This window comes from Pleurodeles waltl, chromosome 2_2 (assembly GCF_031143425.1).
Source record: "Pleurodeles waltl isolate 20211129_DDA chromosome 2_2, aPleWal1.hap1.20221129, whole genome shotgun sequence".
Taxonomy (NCBI): domain Eukaryota; kingdom Metazoa; phylum Chordata; class Amphibia; order Caudata; family Salamandridae; genus Pleurodeles; species Pleurodeles waltl.
The window spans coordinates 636160734-636179635 of record NC_090439.1 but is presented as its reverse complement, the minus strand read 5'-3'; the positions used below and the strand labels follow the sequence as shown (position 1 = coordinate 636179635).

The window sequence follows — 18902 nt, the reverse complement described above, 5'->3', positions numbered from 1 at the left end:
ATCATACACCACAGCCCTGGTGAAAGACCCATCACTGTGTGCCTGAGCAAAAGTGCCCCTTGTAAGTGCATTAAAAGCAACCATAGCCCTCACAGTACACACGAATGCTAGCAACAGGGTCTTTCTTAGCCCAGGTGTACCATAAAGAGAACCCAACATGAAATTGTACACTTAGTCGCCTCTTTGCCTTTCCTGGCTAGAGAGAAACTTACTAAGAACAGATCATCCAGCAAGCCTGCATTGTACAATAAATGTAGCAGAAGACTGCACACCAAACGTTCAGTCTACACAAATGTTTGTCTTCCTTCGAACGGTGATTACACAATAAGATGGATCATGGACTAGAACGTGTGAAACACTGACATAACCTTAAGTAGGAAAGATAGTTAAGTATGGTAAACCAGCCATTTTGGGGAGAATATTGTAAATGATGGACTGTTTTTCAGGGCCTGTAACTCACCAACTCTATGGGGTGAAGTAAATGCCACCATAAATAGTCTCAAAAGTAAGCAGAGAGAACAACTGTGCATCAGTTTGAATCAGAAAGATCAGCACTAAATATTAGTCCCACAGAGGAACAATAAAGAGCTTGGCAGGAATCAGATACAACAGACCTTTTAGGAATCGAGCTGATAGTGAAAAACGAACATTGGCCAGGAAAGCACTAACAGTAAAAAGGTCAGCCCAATATTCTCTCATGGTAGACTGTCAAACCTTCATGAGCAAGGGAAGGCACTAAACGCAGAATGTCACAAAGGTGAACTTGATCCAACAGACAAACTTGATTCAGCATCTCACATAGACTGACTTGGCAGCAGGTTTTCAGGCAGTAAATACAACATCCTCTATTTTGGTCACTTCAAAGAAGGCCTCTAATTGACATCGCTCAATCTCCAAGTGAGTAGATGAAACATCTGAGGATTGAGTGGATAACTGGTCATTCTGCTGTGGAAGCACATCTTTTTCTGAGTGGGAAGGAAAAAGATCGCTGGATGCAGAGTTCCCACAGATCAACATACCAAATCCTCCTCACTCAATCCAAGGGAATATGAGTTAATTGCATTGATCCTCTCGCACCTTCTGAAGGACGTCTGGAAGCTGTGGCATTAGAAGTAACACACAGACTAGGAAAAACGTTCCACTCAGGAGACTCCCACTGGAGGGGAGCTCATGTATGTCACTTCTGGATGGAGCGGACAATTAAGAACTTGCATAACACACCTGAGAGAGTCAGCAAGAAATCCTCCAGGGATAGGTGGATCGCCTTTGACTTTCGCAAATCAATGAGCATGCGCAGTTCTGACGAGGGCCAAAGGCCTCTCACAGTCATCTGCACCACTTGAGCACCCCCAGCTTATGAGGAATCATTCTTAACTGCAGCATCCTGTAACTGTGGAGGACTAAAGGGAAAGCCCACATCTACCAGTGATAATCTGGGAGAACAGAACAGAAAGTCTCCACACCAGCTGACAGACTTCTCTGATGCTGTTGTCACTATCTCCTGAGGTACAGCTTAACGTGGAAACACCAACAGCATGTACAAGGCCAACAAGCCTACCAGGCAAAGGACCAGCACAACTGTGATCTGTGCCAGACTCTGAAATGTGGGAATGATACTCCGAATAGCTGAGATTGTCTGAAGTGGAGGGAAATTTCTCATGTAAGTTGTTTCCAGGATAAAGTTCAATCCTGAAGCACGTGCGAGGTTGGACTTTTTTAGGGTAACGGAGAAATCTGGGCAGTGTAAAACAGGTATTCTATGCAGCAGATGGACAATGCCACAAAAGCGAGCACTTTAGTCAAGACTTGCAGGCCGAAAGGCAGAATCACAAATTGAAAACACTGAGTATCCACCACGAGCGAGAAGATTTGTATGAGCTGGCAGAACTAGAATATAGAAGAAGCTGTCCTGGAGATCCCAGGATACCATCTAATCCTGCACATGCAGGAACTGAAGGATCTGACTCAGCTACTACATCCAAACTTGTCCTAATGATCAAAGAGAATCAAGAGCCTCACGTTCAGAATCAACCCAAGGCACCCAACCCTCCCCCTTCCTGCCATTCCCCTTGGGAACCAAGAAGCAAACTGAGTATATTCCAGTGCTCCTCTCGTCCTATTGGACTACTATAGCCCCTTTGTGTAAAACTGCAAGAATTTCCACCTCCAAGATGAGGTATGCACTAGAGAGTACTTTTTGCCTACGATGAGCGGTACAGGGTGGGAGACAGAAAGGGGGGGGCATGGCATTTTTGGATAAGCTAAACCACTGATGCATCTGGTGAGTCCCCAGAGCCACAGGGGATAGACTTCTCACCCTAAGACGCAAGGGCTAACTACGTTCAGTGCACAAACCTTGAATTAGAAAGCCATTTGAACTGCAGCCATAATATGAGCCCACAAAGCAATCCTATGCAGGCAGTGTTTTCTGGTTACTGTCCAACCGGTTAGAGGAGTTCAGGGACAAAGTGGCAATCCAAACAGACTTTCTTTTATGAATAACACACAAAGAGAGCACAAAGAAGCAGGGACATGCAATTAAAAATGTTAAATTTAAAATCCTCAGACCAGTGCATAAAGCATTAACAGTAACCAAACAATGCAAAAATAAAAAAACAGTTAGGCATATAATGGTCACCGAAAACAAAGTGAATGTTTCTACCATTTTTAGCAAGTTTCACAGATTGTATCTAATATTCACAAAAAAAAGGGTTTCAAGACACTAAGGCTTCTAAAAGAAAACATGGCACAATAAAAGCCGACTCCAGCCACTTCTTGACATTCAGCTTCCATCTTTGTAACCAATAAGCTTACACTGCAAGAGGAAATACTGTACTGGCTATACCCATTAACAAACCAAAATACAAGTCAGTCTACAGAGTAGTCTGCCATGACAGCCTGCATTTTTGCATGTGCTCTAGGAACTTCACACTTTCAAACAGAGATAAATAAAAGCTGACAGCAAGCACACAATGAAAACAGACCAACTAAATGAGAATGGCCATGGTATTCACGAAACCACCTGAGAACAGAAACAAAAAAAATGAGGACAACATCTACCACAAAGCTGTGGAGTTAAGCGAAATGTACACACTTGTGGATAGGCTTTTGTGATATGTTATGCTACCTTGTGAGTGTTTGTACAAATCTGTAATGAAGTTTGTGATGGTGCTGGAAGAGTGAGAGAGAAATGATGAATGGGCTTATCATGTGATCTTGTGCACTAGTGAGGAGACCTTCGTCCTCTCAGTTGAACAAAAAAAGGAGTCTACTAAAAGACTAAATGAAAGAGTATGAGCATCCACAATCTGAGTCAGACTGAGAACACACCTTCAATCAGTTGACAAGAATCTAGCATAAAGAGATTATCAAGCCATGTCCTAAATCTCCTGAGTCATAATGTAAAATCAAGGAGACAAAGAATATTTAGTACATAGAAGATGGTTTAATAGAAGCTTCCAATAGGTCTTTTTTTATCAATTTAAGAAGGGACAGGTTTAAAATCCAGATCTCAGTAGAAAACTTTAACCCAGCAGCCTCGCTTGTCAGTCTATTTTTGATGCAACAATTTGATATATATTTTTTAATTATTTTCTGGTGTTAAGAAGGGACGCAAGGAGCAATTTACAAGGATGTACGCGCTTTTGAGATGCGAGGTAGACCAGCAGTAAACCTGATGTTTGTGAGAAGAGTAACAACTGTTTATCTTGCAGCAGAGTTTACCATACTATCATTTAATGCTCCTATGTTCTTTAACTAGTGCAGTGTAGAAAAAGGTACTTACCTTCAGTAAATCTTTCTGGAGGGCTATCTACCCGCAGATTCCTCACCTTTTGAATATCCACAGATACCAGACTGGATCCAGAAACCTTGCAATAGCTCTCCTCTGCCAGTGGCTCAGACTCCATCTTGATGTCTGATGAAGCACAGGTGTGACCTCACTGGAGCCATAAAGTGCCTCCCATGTGCCCCATTGTAATTTTCCTTTTTCCATACCCTTCAATGCAGATTCCGAGCTGCTCACCGTGCTTGTTTCCTGTTCCACGTCTTCCAATAATGTTTTTCTAAAAAAAAAGTCTGTTCAGTGCTTTAGGGGTGTCACCTCCTTAGAAACTTAGGGTTTAAGCCCTGCCGATGCTCTCAATGACAGATGTCAAGCTAAGACTCCCACAAGCTCTACTTTGGTGTTTATGCCCACAGAATGACCTTAAGTTGTGTGACAAGTTCAGCCTAATGCACACCAAAGCAACTGATGAGTGGGAGGTAAAACTGTTCAAGACTCGGACAATAAGTGCTGGTTGAGTTGAGGGTGCATTCTTCTCCATAAAAGTTCTCAAAGGAGACACAGAGGAAATACAAAAAGACAAGACAAGAAGATTCCTCTCCCATCTTTCCTTTGAGATGTAGTTTGCCTCAGGCTCTCCACCTCCAGCAGAAACCTCCTTCACGCCAGAGCTTGTGGCTATCACACTGGAAGATCCTCCATCAACACCAGGCATGGCTCCTTTGCGGACGCTGGCCCAAGCGCCGTTCTGGGCATCAATGCAGATGACCTTCCCAACCTACCAGGAATTTCTGGCTCTAGGCACTAATGTGGTCCAGCTCCTATGTGTCATGATGGCATTATTTCAGAATGCTATGGTTCCCTCTGGTGGGCCTGAAATCCCAATGGAACAATGTGAGTCCCCAATTGGTTACAGCCAGCAGTTTCTGTCTTGGCACCAGCTGGTCTCAATGTCATGCCATTTTATGCTCCTAAAGCTTCAAATTGAGTTGTCCCAGCTCTTAATACTTTGCTGGTGGGTCCTGCTCCATACTCCAGTGCTGGCTCTTCCTCAGGATCCTTCTCACAGATTCTGAAACGGTACAGAAGGAAGTGCAATGTATTACAGAACAGGCCAGTTAGAGAGAGTATCCAGTCTGGCCCTGCGCCCCATGACAAGAATACGAGCAATCATTGGTAAATCTACTGTGTTCTGATTCCAAGCCAATGCAAATGCTACTAATTGTCCTTCATGACAAGGATGACAGCACCGAGGCAAGCATATTGCTCCCTCCTGCTGATTCAGATAAGGGTCACTATCTGGCATTTCAAAATACCAACGGTTTAGACACCTCACCAGATGTGTGCATGGAGTGCCTTTGGGGACTGCACCCCAAGAAGAGGCTTTAGTTTATCCAGTGCTAAGGAAGGCGGCTCATGTTGCAGCTTCCTACAGTGGAATTTAGATTGAATATCTTGACTGAGATGCAATAACCTTCTTTGGCAGTGAACAAGGCCTTCCTTTCTTTCAATGATGCACTCATGAAGCCCATAAATGTGGCATGGGACAAGTTGCTGTTTGTTTATTGCAGCACTTTACAGGATGATTAAAGACATTACAGGCCAAATCAGGTGACCCAGACTTCTTATTTTTAAATCCACCCACCAGAAAGTTTTACAGTGAAGGCATCTTCATGTTGTAAGCAAAATCCAGTAGATTTCCTACAGGCATCTCCTGACATGGAATTGAAAAAGTTAAAAGCAATGGGAAACAAAGGTGTTTTCAACTGGGGTATGGCCCAGAGATCTAGGAACGCAACATGCCGCCTTGTCAGGTATGCACATAGGCTGCTAGAGATAGCAGACATTGTGATGCCTAGTATGCCTCACCATCTGAAGGAGAACTTTGTAAAGGCAGTCAGGATGCATCCTGACAGAGCTTGAGATCAGGCTTAGGGATCGGTTCACTCTGTGGCCAGGGTCATGGAATCCTCTGTGGCACTAAGGAAGAATTCTTGGCTGTGCCCTGAGGGCTTTTCAGGCAATGTACAGACCACCTTAATGGACATGCCATGATTCCCTCCTTTTCAGAGACAAGCCAGATTCTGCCATGGAACGCTTTAAGACTGGCAAAGAAAATATTAGGCTTTCAGCCGGTCTTATCCTATATGTAAATTCTACAGGCAGCCCCACCCCTCCCAGCTTATCCAGCAGCCTAAGCAGCTCCTCTGACAATGTAGAGGTTGCTGAATAAATAAGGCTGGCTGGCCCAACAACCCTTGCACAACTTGGGAAGCACATTTAGTTCCCACTTAAAGGAACACCTTTATGGGAACATACACAAACAGTTGGTGGGAGGATATCAACCTGTCTACAGGCTTAGAAGGCCATAACAATGAATTGACTTAAGATGATTACAAGAAAATGATATGCCTTACTCTTACAGTTGCTCCACCAAAAATCCCTCCCCTCTCAGTCATGTCATTCAGAGTATCACCTTCAGATTCTGCAACACAAGGTTGTGGTCATGTTGCAAAAAGGAGCAGTGGAGGAAAGTGGGCAGGGGTGCAACTCTTGGTACACTCTAGTTGCTAAGGTAGGACAGCAGTCTACAGACACTCATACACCTCAGGCTCTAGAACGTTTACCTCTAAAAGAAAAGTTAAAGTTGGTATTCTTGGCCCATGTAGTACTGGCACTGGATGCCAGAAACTGGATGGTGTTCATCGGCTTACTGAATGCTGATCTAGCGGTCGTAAAGGAGGAAACTCTGATTTTGGTAGGTTCAAACAATTACCAGTCCTCTCATTCGGACTGCCACTGGCACTTCAGATCTTCAAGGTGGTGGTAGCGGTTGAGGCACACCTGCAAACATCTGGGATCTCAGTGTTCCTGTAACTTGACAACTGACTGCTCAAGGTAGGCTCACCACAGCTGGTGCTGGGCCACCTGAAGACCACAGCATTCCTTGTGTTCAACATGGGCTCTCAATCAACTTGTCCAATTTGTGCACAGAACCCTCTCTGCACCTCCTGTTCGTAGGGGACATATTGAATGCAACATCCTTGTGAGTCTTCCTTCCTTGCCAGAGTATTTGGAACATTCTGAATAGTATTCCAGTCCTAATGGTTCTTCCCTTGCTAGATGTGTTGCCTTTCTTCATTTACTGGCCATGCATGCACACCGACACAAGGGCTCTCCACTGGTGCCTTTGCATGCACACTGGCTTTAGCACAGGAGCAGACTGTTGGACACCATCAGAATCTCCCTGGACACTGCAACAGGCTTGCGTTTGTTGCTAGTAGAGTAGAACCTCACACTATGTCCTTTCGCCCATCACCAGAAGTGGCCACAGTAGTGACAGACATCTACCTAGTGGTGTGGTGCCTTACTGGAGAAGCTGGAGATCAGAGGCCTCTGGTCTCCAGAAGAGCAGGTTCTGTACATCAAACTATGTGAGCTGTGGGTGATTTCTCTGGCCCTGGAAGATTTTCTGCCCTCCCTTTGCAGCCAATCTGTCTGGATCTTTTCAGAAAACATAAATGGAATGTGATATGTCAACAAGCATAGGGTTGTGGGGTCTCACCATCTCAGCTGGGAAGCTCTGAGACTATGGCCCGAGTGCAAGAGCACGGGATCCGACTTGCCGCCAACCATCTGGTAGGCTCTTTGAACAAGCAACAATTGAAAAATGGAAGGGAACAAAGAACAACTTGGTTGCACTTGGCATAATATCCCTATATGAGATCCAATGAGAATGATTTATAGAAGCATGGGGAAGTGCAACTGCTTCCATACAAAGACAGACACTCATACGGAAAAAGAATATTATGTTTAAAAACAAATATATATATATATATATATATATATATATATATTTGTATTTATTTAGCCTCTGAAATCCCGGTTAACCATTTCTGTGAAGTTTTAGAACAAATGAACCTTGGGCAGTGTAAAGACGTGCAAAATAAATAATAATATCCCTCTCAAGCTGGCTTCAGACCAGGTATTTTCGAAACACAATTCTTTACTTCTGCTGACCTTGATTAACAAATACAAAAATATGCATGGCGGTACTACACTGTCTTCATCAACTTTGCCCATGCCTTTGATCTGTACATTGAAACTTAGGAAGAGAATGATGAGCAAATAACTCCCTTTGCCACTGAACAGGGTGTGTATGTAAGGGTAGCATATATGAGCCCACCTGGAGAAACGTTTAATTTTGGTGTCAATACTGGACTTCATCCAAGGGAAAGTATCTACACAACATTTTCCAAAGTTTAGGACATTCATAGTATGATAGCTTGCTTCACGACAAAGATACAGCTCGGTTTTAATAGACCGCCGATGGCAAGTGTACTGCGAAAATGTGCTTTTAAAAAAATAAATATACAAACTTCATTTAAGGAAAACAAAGCTACTACCTTTGCAAGGATAATTTGTAAATAAAGCATTTTAACAACAGATTAGAATTAGTTAAACAGTGCCTCTCTTGGCATAATTTCTAAAGAAAAATTGAATACAATTCTAAAGGGTATGGATGGTACCCCAAAACTGAACTACGGTCATTTGTTTTATTATAAATTTGAAGGTTGAATATGTGCTAGGTACATATGCCTTGTGAAAGTAAAACGCGATCTAGAATTTCAGGTGGAAGAGAGTTGTGGCGTAGTTTGGAACTCTATGACAATATTAAGCAGTCACCCCAGGGTAGGAGTAGTTTGTATGAAATGTGAAGGCCCCATAAACAAGGGGCTTCAAACAATCACTGATCAGGTTCTAAGTTGTGACTGAAAGGGCCGATGTACATCTTCATATTATGTCACACATTCCATTATGATTTGGCTAAGAGATATCCATTAAACTAACCAGTACTGAAAATAAGTGGCAGGCTTTTACTTTTAAATGCAATACCGATTCCAAAAGCCAATTAAACACTGTTAAAAAGCAAAGGCATTTGTTTTGTATAGAAAACCAGAATTGTTACTAGGTGTTGCAGAGTAGACTGTCTTTTTGTGTACTTAAATACAATCTATGTAAAATTGAATACAATGTGCAAAAAAGTCTAGTATATTTTAGTAATGAGAAATTTGATGAATAAGCGATTTCGACAACCATATGGAATTGCAAATTATATAACCATGTAAGATTATATAAAAAGAATTGTAATTTAAATGTTACACAAAAAATCTTAATGAGATTAGCCAACAAAGCTCTTTGCACTTAGTCCATCGAGAACCACAAGTATATTAGTTAGGAACCCGAAATGGCTTTTATAACGGAAAATTCAACACTCATGAACTTACACTTGTAGATTCATCTACTCATGTGTAATTACATCACCACTATAATTTTACGTGTAATTAAACATCATAGGTGCCAGTTTCGGCTGAGCCAGTGTGGAGACACCGGCAAAAAGTGTGTGAACACCCACTAACTTCCACGTTTGTGTTATTCACACCCTCATAACAGTCATAAATGTAACTCTATAATAGGTACACTTCTTTTCAAGGTGGAAGGGGGCAGGACCAAACCCAAAATTTGTTTACGGGAGGAGTTTCTCAACAAATAACAAGGCTTTCCCAGTGCATACAAATAAGCAAGTGGTAATGCACTAATACATTTACCCATCCACAAATGACATACACTCCCTATATGTCTTAATGCACAAATGTTTATACATGTCAGTACTCCAAAAAGCTGCAACAGTATAAGCTGCCCAGGAGTCCTGGTGGAATTCTTAGACACTTTTAAAGTGAAACTACTCTGCTTGAATGCATGTGATGGTCACGTGCAAAAGATAGTCATGGAATGGTGAAACACAACAATTAAAACTCAATACTAATCAGGGTGCACTGATTTTGCACACCTTTTGAAATGACCTCCTTAGCCACAGAATAATGAGGGACATGACTTTTAAGGTCTAGTAGTTAGCAGGGAGAGAAACCACTATACCCTGAAGAGTGGTATGAATCAAGTCTGCAGCACAACATTATTTGTAAATCTAAACTTAATGAATTAATAACAGCATTCTTGGGGAGCACTTCCATTTCTACGTAACCAAAAGATGAAATCCAGCCTGCCCATGTATCATCCAGGTCTATTCCAACCTAATATTTTTTGTGTTTTTTATTCTATTGTAGAAGACAACTATTAGTGTCATCATCTCTTACAACCAATTCATGATCTTGCTCTAGAGATACACATGTTCAAGTGGGACTCATTCTTATATATGTATATTTGTGGATCATTAGCCCAGCTTACATTTTCTAAAACTTTCTCACATCTATTTAGTTAATTCTGTCACTTCCAACATCTGTAACAAAAGCCCATTTAGTCGAACATCTATGCCATTATTATAACCACAAATAAATACAATCATATTGCCACCAAGATACCGCAAACATCAGTTGTCTGAGACCAGTCCCCATTCAAAAATCTAAGTTTTTAAAGTGTTATGTCTGAAGTAGATTTACAGGTGGAGGTCTGCTTGGGGAGAAATGTTTAGCAATTACCAGTAGGAGACATAATTGTAAATGCTTGATCGCATAAATAACTCTTCAGCATCTACAAAATGTACGCATTAGGTTATATTTCAAAACAGTCTTTTTTTCTTCATTGGTATAAAATGAAGTACTTGAATCTGTACATTATTCCCCCAAGATCATTTAAAATCTACTCACCAAGATGGCATTGCCATGTTCATGTTGAGAGTAACAGGGGCCACTGGCCTAAAAGAGAATAAACAAACTATTAAATAACCAATGTATTAAACTGAAGAACAAATAAACCCCAATTAGTTCTTGAAAATGTGACCTTTCGCAGGATTCTTACTCCCGAATTATCCATACTGTATAGAATCAAGTAGAAACACAACTTACACTTGAGGGTTCTGGATGGAGTAAGATGCTAGCAAACTCAACATACTTTTATATAACTAATTTGAAAGAATATAAACCACAGAATAGTAAAAAAATAAAAATAAAAAAAAATTAAAAAAAAAGGCAAATACTGATAGGCCTGCAACTTTTATTACTCAACCTTAGCTTTTCTTTTTTTTTAGCAGATTTTCACAATTTAAAGAGTAAGTGAATTATACGTTCTGAAGGACACCCCAATTCTGTAGGGGCAATCCTTTGACAGATCAAGCTTTATGAAAACAACATGCTTAAAATATGAGCAGGCATCTCTCAAAGAACAGAATAGTCATCATATAATCCAAGTGAACTACTCTGCACCTACACATCAATCTGTTTTGCAACGTCGGTCCTGGCTAGAAAACTGAAACAATCAGCTATTCATGTAAAACCATGCCCAAACCTACAATAAAAGGTAACGCGCTCGCAAAATAAATACAAATATCGAAATGCTCCATTCAACCAAGGAAGACTCTCTATTGTGGTAAAATATGCGTTTTTTCTTTAAATAAACAGTCTCTCAGCACCCAGATAACTACAGATGAAGTTGACGTTCTTTTATTGGCATATTGTTTTAATCAAATAGCGGCACGTGTATAGTCACTAATGTGAATTTATCAAAGCTAATGGTTATGTCTTGAAGATCGCAAAGTAGGATCATACAAAAAAGATAATCTATTCTAAAATTCCACACGTCCAGGTAGAAAGTCCTGAGAGTCTGGAAAAAACAACAATAGGCCATAAATAGCCAAACAGTCGTATTGTAGTTGCACCAGGGGTCTTTCACAAATGTTTCAGGGTCTTACCCTTTGACGCTTTGCAAGCTAATATTCTCCCTTTGTGTTATTTTTTAAAGTCTTCCAATTTTTTGGAGAATGTACCATTTTGTTCTTTTCTACTCAAGTTTCTGGATTTGTCCTTCTGCCTCAATTACTCCATTACCGGCCAAATCTACATAAGTTCTCAGTGCGGCCTTTTTTCTCGTAAGTCAAAAGGCAATGTACCTAGCTCCTAGGAAATACTGGCTTTGTGTTCTTTCCTTAACTCACTTTTGAAAGACTGTAAGTGATGAGGTCTGCTTTTGTCAGCACCATGCTGGTTGGTTCTCCTGTAGTTTGATCTTAGGGTTGCCTCAACTTCTGGGGTACCCTCACTGCATGTTCTGGTCAAATCATAAAAGCCTTTGAGTATCCTTTGTGTATCTTTCTTCGTGACATAGAACGGGCTGTGTCTTTTGATACATTTACTGCATATAGACCCTTGGCCCACATTTTATATGCGTACTCTAGAAGCATAGGGCCTCAAGGCTTTAAACACTGAGTGATTCTTTTGGGTAGTATAATCCAGAACACAGGTCCTTCGTTTCATCTAGTATCATATAACCTGGGCACTGCACATCCTGCAGGAAAAATTAAGTTTGGGCTAGTAGACTTGCTTCACAGTTTGCTTTCAGTTGGCCATTTCTTCCACATGGTGACAAACTACAAATATGTTTCTGTTCCAGCACTCATGTTTTCATGGGGTCTGTAAGCTGGTTTCTGTGCCCCTGGAAACGCAGCACCCAATAGGGACAGATTCTTGACATGTAGGATGCTCGCCTTTCCACCACTCCACGCCCTTAGGTAGTTTCTCGATCTGCCACACTTCTCTTATCAATTGCGCAGTGGTTCAGTGCCAGTCTGCGCCCTTCTTGGGGGCGCCTCCCCTTAGTTTTTCTTCATTTGTCTTCAAGACCAAGGACATCCCTGTCAGCACACCTCAGGCCCTGGGGCACATAAATCAGGTAGAGGTGGGGTTTCTTTCCATGCTTCCTCACTCTTCAGGGTTCAGGCCGACACTCAAGGCTCACACATACTGTGTGCACCATCTTGGCATCCTCTTGCCTTGGGGAGCCTAAAACAGCAGAACCTTCCTACTTTGCTGACTTTTCTCTTCCCCTCCACCATTTCGCAGATCCCCTTCTTCACAACGGCAAATGTTCTGGCTCCAGTCTCTGCATCTCCAATACCTTCCCACAAGGATATCCCTGCAGAGATTTCAGAACATGTCTATCTTGTTCAGCATCACAGCTCCACCTCCTAAATTTCTCTTTTGACTCATTTGTTTATTCAAAATGTTGCATTTTGACCATATTTTTGCCTCCATTTATACTATTCTTATTTATGCTCCTTTCACTCAGCTACAAGCCTAAAATCTCAGGAAATGCTGATCTTACAATCTCATTTGTATTCTGTATTTTGTTGGGCTATAGTGAGCGGTCACAGTTGTGAAAATACACCACTTCGCAGATGCTGGCAGTACCTAGGGACTATGCTCCATGCTAAAGATAAACCTATGGGTGCTCTTAATCTATCACCTGCTATGAGCGTTTTTCAGAATCCACCACTAGGGCAGGACAACTAGTAGGTTTCAAAATTGTAAATAGTTAGTGGATCTCTTCTACAGACAGCTTACAATTCAGCTCCTTACAGTCTCGCAGCATACCATCCACTCATTCCATCACCAGCTCAAGCAGAACCTACGGTATCCATCATTACATTACATTATAGGTCTTGTCCCATTCAAGCCTTGTGGAAACCCATTCTGGTGAACGCTATCACATCATATTTGCTCTCATTTGTCAAAATAAATGACAGTCATGTTAATAAAACAAACCTGCTGCTATTAAGTCTTTTTCAAGTACTGCTTCCAAACAGTCTACAAACTGGCGCCACATTTGTCCTAAAATCTTATCTAACAAAAGGTCCAGGGTGACTTTCAATTTTATGTCGGATCAATGACCATCTTCAGTGATAAGTTCATTAAGGACAAGTTGCTGGATGTAGCATAACTTCTAACAAAGATCCCGGAAATGGCTGAAGAAGCAAAGTATTTTGGGTCCCTGATTCCTGTGGAAAATCTTTCTGGTTGGACACAGGGGGGTAATAATATTTCTGGGTTATGCAATGGTGCAGTATTGGCAGAGAGTACGTGTGGCTGAGGAAGGGCGCTTTGGAGAGCCTTTCCTCAAGGAATTTGAGAAATAGGTATCAAGCTTTGTGTCAGTGGATAAAGCCAAAGTCTTTATTTTTATGATTTTTAAGAGACCAGGAGTGGAAAAGGATGCTCTGCTGCCCACTGCCCCCATCAAGATCCGAGGAGAGACAGAACAACAAGAGGGGTTAGTGCCAAGACCAAAGCAGCGTCTGGAGGTTTTTTCTCCTCCAAAAGGGCCAACAAAGGACACGGTTCCAGGGGTTTCTACCTGGGTGCCTCAGCTTCCTCAGGGGAATAACTCTGGTAAGTCCTATGCCGCCATAGGAGAGAAACTGGTACAGTTTGCTCACAAGTGGCAGGAAACAGCCAAGGATACTAAGGCAAGGGTGGAGACCAAGGCCAATCATTTTCTTAAATGAGGCCTCCGAGTTGACAAAGTAGGAGGTTTCAGAACTGGAGCAGAAAGGAGCAATAGTTTGCTTAGTGGGGCATCCACAAGTCTTTGTAACCAACAATTTTCTTGTGAAGAAAAATGACAAGGGTCATCAACCTGTAATAAATCTCCAGGAGTTCAACAACTGCTTGGTCTTCAGTCAATTCAAGATGGAGGGATCCACATTCTCAGAGAGGTCCTCCGATCAGGGGATTGGTTGACACACCTTTGCCCGAAGGACGCCTACCTGACAATCCTCACATTCCTCCCTCACCACAGGTTTCTGCAATTTCAATAGAGATAATTGGTGTTCTAGTTTTAGGCCCTCCTGTTCAGTCTGTACCGGCAACTTAGTGCTTTCCAGAGGTACTGAGACCAGTGGCATTCCTCCGCCGAAAGGAGTGAGGCTGATCATCTAACCTGACAAATACAAGTCAAGGATCAGTATGCAATTCATCACACTCAACACTCCACATGGTGATCTGTCTCCCCCAAGGTAGGAGCATTCTGAAGGATGCTTAAGGCCACTTTCACTTCTGATCATGCCACATCATGGGGAGGAGGATTAGACAATGCTGGTCAATTTTAAGACTTTTGGGACATGTTGAGGAGTTCATCAGGAACGCTTGGACAAACAATACGGCAAAATGTTACAGGACCAACTAGAAGCAATGGCAGCATGGTATTTGGAACAGGGTTTGGATCCCTTCGTGTCTGAACTTTCAAATGTCCAGAACTTTCTCTCAACAGAAAGCAGATTGTACAGGTCAATAAATTCCTTCAGATTGGATATTTCAGTAGGTTATACTTTGGTGGAAGATGCTGAAGTGGTGGTGGGCATCCTGTCGGTATGTAAATTGTTGAGTGGTCAGCCTCCACGCTTAACAAACCTAACTGGAGTATTCCCATCTATGGAATGTGAATGGGGCTCAGAATCGTTTATAATAATGGATATCTAACAAGAAAGGCATTAACAGGTAGGATGGCAACACTTATTTGATATGAAGAAAGTGTCAGATGGTTGAGGTCTTTACTTATAAGGTAGAACATTCATCCCATATAGAGTCCCGTTTACCATTTCCAGATGTACTAACAGTAACACTAGAGTGATTCCCTACCCAGAGTTAAGGGCTTGCCAAATTTCTTTATCATAAAATGCAGTAAAGCTTATGATACCATGTTCGAAGAGGTCAGATTATGTGGAACACAACAACTATTCAATACTTTGAGAAAAACCCTTTTTACTACTACTACTACTACTACTACTACTACTACTACTACTACTACTACTACTACTACTACTACTACTACTACTACTACTACTACTACTAAAACACGATGGGCAATGAGGATGATGCAGGCATTGAAGACAGATATGTCCAGGTTCGGTACCCACTCGGCGAAAGGGCTATGGCCTCTACGGCTTCCTCCTTGGGTGCTCGATACAGGTTATGAGGATGGTGGACTAGTCGTCTTATTCCACCTTTAAGCATTTCTATTTCAAACCAGTGGGGGATGTACGTACCTCTGCATGTGGTAAGAATGTTGTGAATTAACATAATCCTTGTCTCTATTCCTGGCAATGGATTAAAAAAAAAATTTAAAAAAACTTTCTCAGTCACCATAAAGAAAAATTTCGGTAAGGATATGGAGGTGAGGACTGTCGCACCCACCAGAATCACATATTTCAATTCCGACATTATGAACCTCCCAATGATTTACATATTAAGTAAAATATTTATGGTATGTGGCATTATTGAATTTTCCATACAGTTTTGCATTGCTGTTTGTAATCTGACTGTTTATGCGTTTACAATGTGATGATGGTGTGAGGGGGAATTAAGGTAATGTTTCTCTTACACTTGTGTTCTTTTACTATAACAGCAATGTAGTGTTTTCTTGTTTACTATTACCCTGACTGCTGTTTGAGAATAAAGTGGAGATCAAAGGCATAACCTTTGTCTCCGTGACCTTAAAAGAACTGAAACATACCCTGCAATAGCTAGGACATTTTTAATTCTGGTTCTGACTGCCAATGTTAACCTATCTGGGATCACCTCTCCGGTCATTTGCAAACCGTCTAGAAGGGTGAAGATGGTTGCCTCCTGGTCTGGCTTGATGTTTAAGGGCCAAGTGTGTTTTAGATACGGAGGACATGTACTTACGGTGACAGCAGAGTGCTGAAAACCTTCTTTCTGCAATGGCAGGAGTTTTGCACCAGTTATGTAGGAACTTGCATTGTAGAAGTTTTGTTCAGGCTTCTCTCCTGCGCCTTTTATGACTGTTAATTATTCTGTTCTATAATTCTATCAGCTGTTACCTAAAGTGCAGGATTCTATTTTTACCAATTTGAGAACATGGTTTGATTCAGGAACTAAGTACCAACTGTGATGATTAGGAGGCTCAGAAGTATATTTAGAGATCTTGGAATCTCACACCCTTACTACATATTGGAAAAACGCTCTGGTTCGCTGGTAGTGTTTTCTGGCTCTGTCAAATAAGGTCAAATGCTTTAAGACTATGGACAAAAATCCCTTTTCTTACATGCAAGGCACCCCTAAGGTAGGCCCTAGGTAGCCCCAAGGGCAGGGTGCAGTGTACGGTTAAGGTAGGACATATAGTAATGTGTTTTATATGTCCTGACAGTGAAATATTGCTAAATTTGTTTTTCACTGTTGCAAGGCCAGTCCCTCTCATAGGTTAACATGAGGGCTGCCTTTAAATATCCTTAAAGCGGAGATTCTCTTTGAGAGCAGATAAAAATATGGAGTTTGGGGTCTCTGAGCTCACAATTTAAAAATATATCTTTTAGTAAAGTTGATTTTAAGATTGTGCGTTTGAAAATGCCACTTTTAGAAAGTAGGCATTTTCTTGCTTAATCCATTCTGTGACTCTGCCTGTTTGTGGATTCCCTGTCTGGGTCAGTTTGACAGTTGGGCTGTTCACACCTCTCCTCTAGACAGTGACACAAAGGGAGATGGTGGTGTAGCCTGCATATCTTGATTAGCCATCTGTGTTGGAGGGGAGGAGTGGTCACTCACACCTGAAAGGACTGTGCCTGCCCTCACACAATGCCGTCTCCGACCCCCTGGTGAGTGTCTGGGGCCTGGCCTGGACAAGGAGGGATCTTTCTGCAAACACTTGAGACTTTGCTTTGAAGTTTGCAAACTTCAAAGGCAGAACTGGGTATAAGAAGCAGACCCAAAACCCCAGACTTTTAGAATCTTTTGGGAATCAAGAGGAACCTCTGCCCAGGAGAAGAGTTGAAGAGCTGAAGGAGGAGTACTGTCCCTCTGTTGTGTTGCTTTGCTGGACTTGCCAGCAGTTGCTGCTTCTGCCTGAAAAGAGTGCAAAGGGTGAACTTTGCTGTGTGTCCTGCTTGAGAAAATTCTCCAAGGGCTTAGAGGAGAGCTTGCCTCCTGTTGGAAGTCTCAGGGACACCAAAGACTTCAGTTTCCTCGACCTGCAGCACTGGGAACAGTGTGTTTTGTGCTGCCCAAGAGGAGAAACCACTGCGCCGCCGCCATCAACGCCACTGGCCTGCACCGTGACCTGCCGACGCCGCACGGAGTCGCATTGCCCCGCTTTGCACCGCGACCCTGGTCTCACCGACGCAGTCATCAGACGACTTCACCGAGCCACTGCTCGCAACGCGACCTGTGGGCCCCACACTCCGACATCACCTGCTCACACCGCAGCCTGGGCATCCCCGACGACGTCGCTCCTACTGACACCGGCGCCGCTGCCTGCACCGTGGCCTGAAGAGCACGAAGCACCGTCCCGTCCAGCAGCCCCAGTCCACCGACGCCAGGACCATGGCTCCAGTGTCGTCACCAGGCATCCCTGCCTGCACTGTGGCCTGTGGACACCGTTCGTGAGGGTCACGAAGCACCGTCCCGTCCCGCTGGCTTGGGCCTACAGACGACAGCGCTTCCGCGGCGACGACGCCACTGCCTGCACCGTGACCTGTGGACACTGCACATTGCACCGCCTCGCTTCACACCGCAGCTCTGGTCTCACTGCCGCTGGACGCCGCCACCGAGCCGTTGCCTGCACCGTGACCTGTGAACACTGCACGTCGCATCGTCCCGCTTCGCAATGCAGCCCCGACACCATCCCTGCCAGCGCACCTGATTTCATCAGCCCGGAGTTCGATCCCCGAGGTGCGTGGCTTAAAGGACCCGACGACTCCTGCACGACTCCTGCACAGAAGCCAGTGACGCCGCTCTCTGGAGCTCACCGCGAGGATCACGACGCCCTGCGAATCCAAGGTACTGTTTGTGGGTCTTCTAGATACCACAGCTGGCCCGCGACGCTGAGGCCAGCCTGAACTTTTGGTTTTGTTGTTCACGACGCCGTGATAGCCCCAGGTGGAGTTATCGACTTCAAGTAACTTATTGTTAAGTACATCTTGCAGCATTCCTATTTTATTACTGTATGTTGGATTTTTTATCGTATTTGGTCTTGTTTTATATAGATAAATATTGGCTATTTTTCTAAAACTTGTGTGGTGTCCTTTTGTAGTGTTTTCACTTATTACTGTGTGTTATGTGCAAATGCTTTACACATTGCTTCTGAGATAAGCCTGACTGCTCATGCCAAGCTACCAAGGGGGTGAGCAGGGGTTATCTGAGCGGGTATCTTCCTTATACTGACTAGAGTGAGGGTCCCTACTTGGACAGGGTGCAAACCGACTGCCAACTAGAGACCCCATTTCTAACAATGAGCATTCCTATAATAGTTGCTATAGTCTCTAGAACTTTGCTACTTTTAAATCTCAGACATTTACGCTTCTGTCTCACTTGTTTAA

At 42.9% G+C, this 18902-nt stretch overlaps 1 protein-coding gene across 2 annotated transcripts in view; it reads right to left on the bottom strand.

Annotated features, from left to right (window-relative positions):
- LOC138282505 (acyl-protein thioesterase 1) overlaps positions 1 to 18902 on the bottom strand; it is a 558768-nt gene that overhangs the window by 357098 nt on the left and 182768 nt on the right. For both annotated transcript variants that reach the window (XM_069220172.1, XM_069220173.1), the window contains exon 4: positions 10450 to 10497. In XM_069220172.1, coding sequence (XP_069076273.1) covers positions 10450 to 10497 — 48 coding nt within the window. The remainder of the gene's footprint in view (positions 1 to 10449; positions 10498 to 18902) is intronic.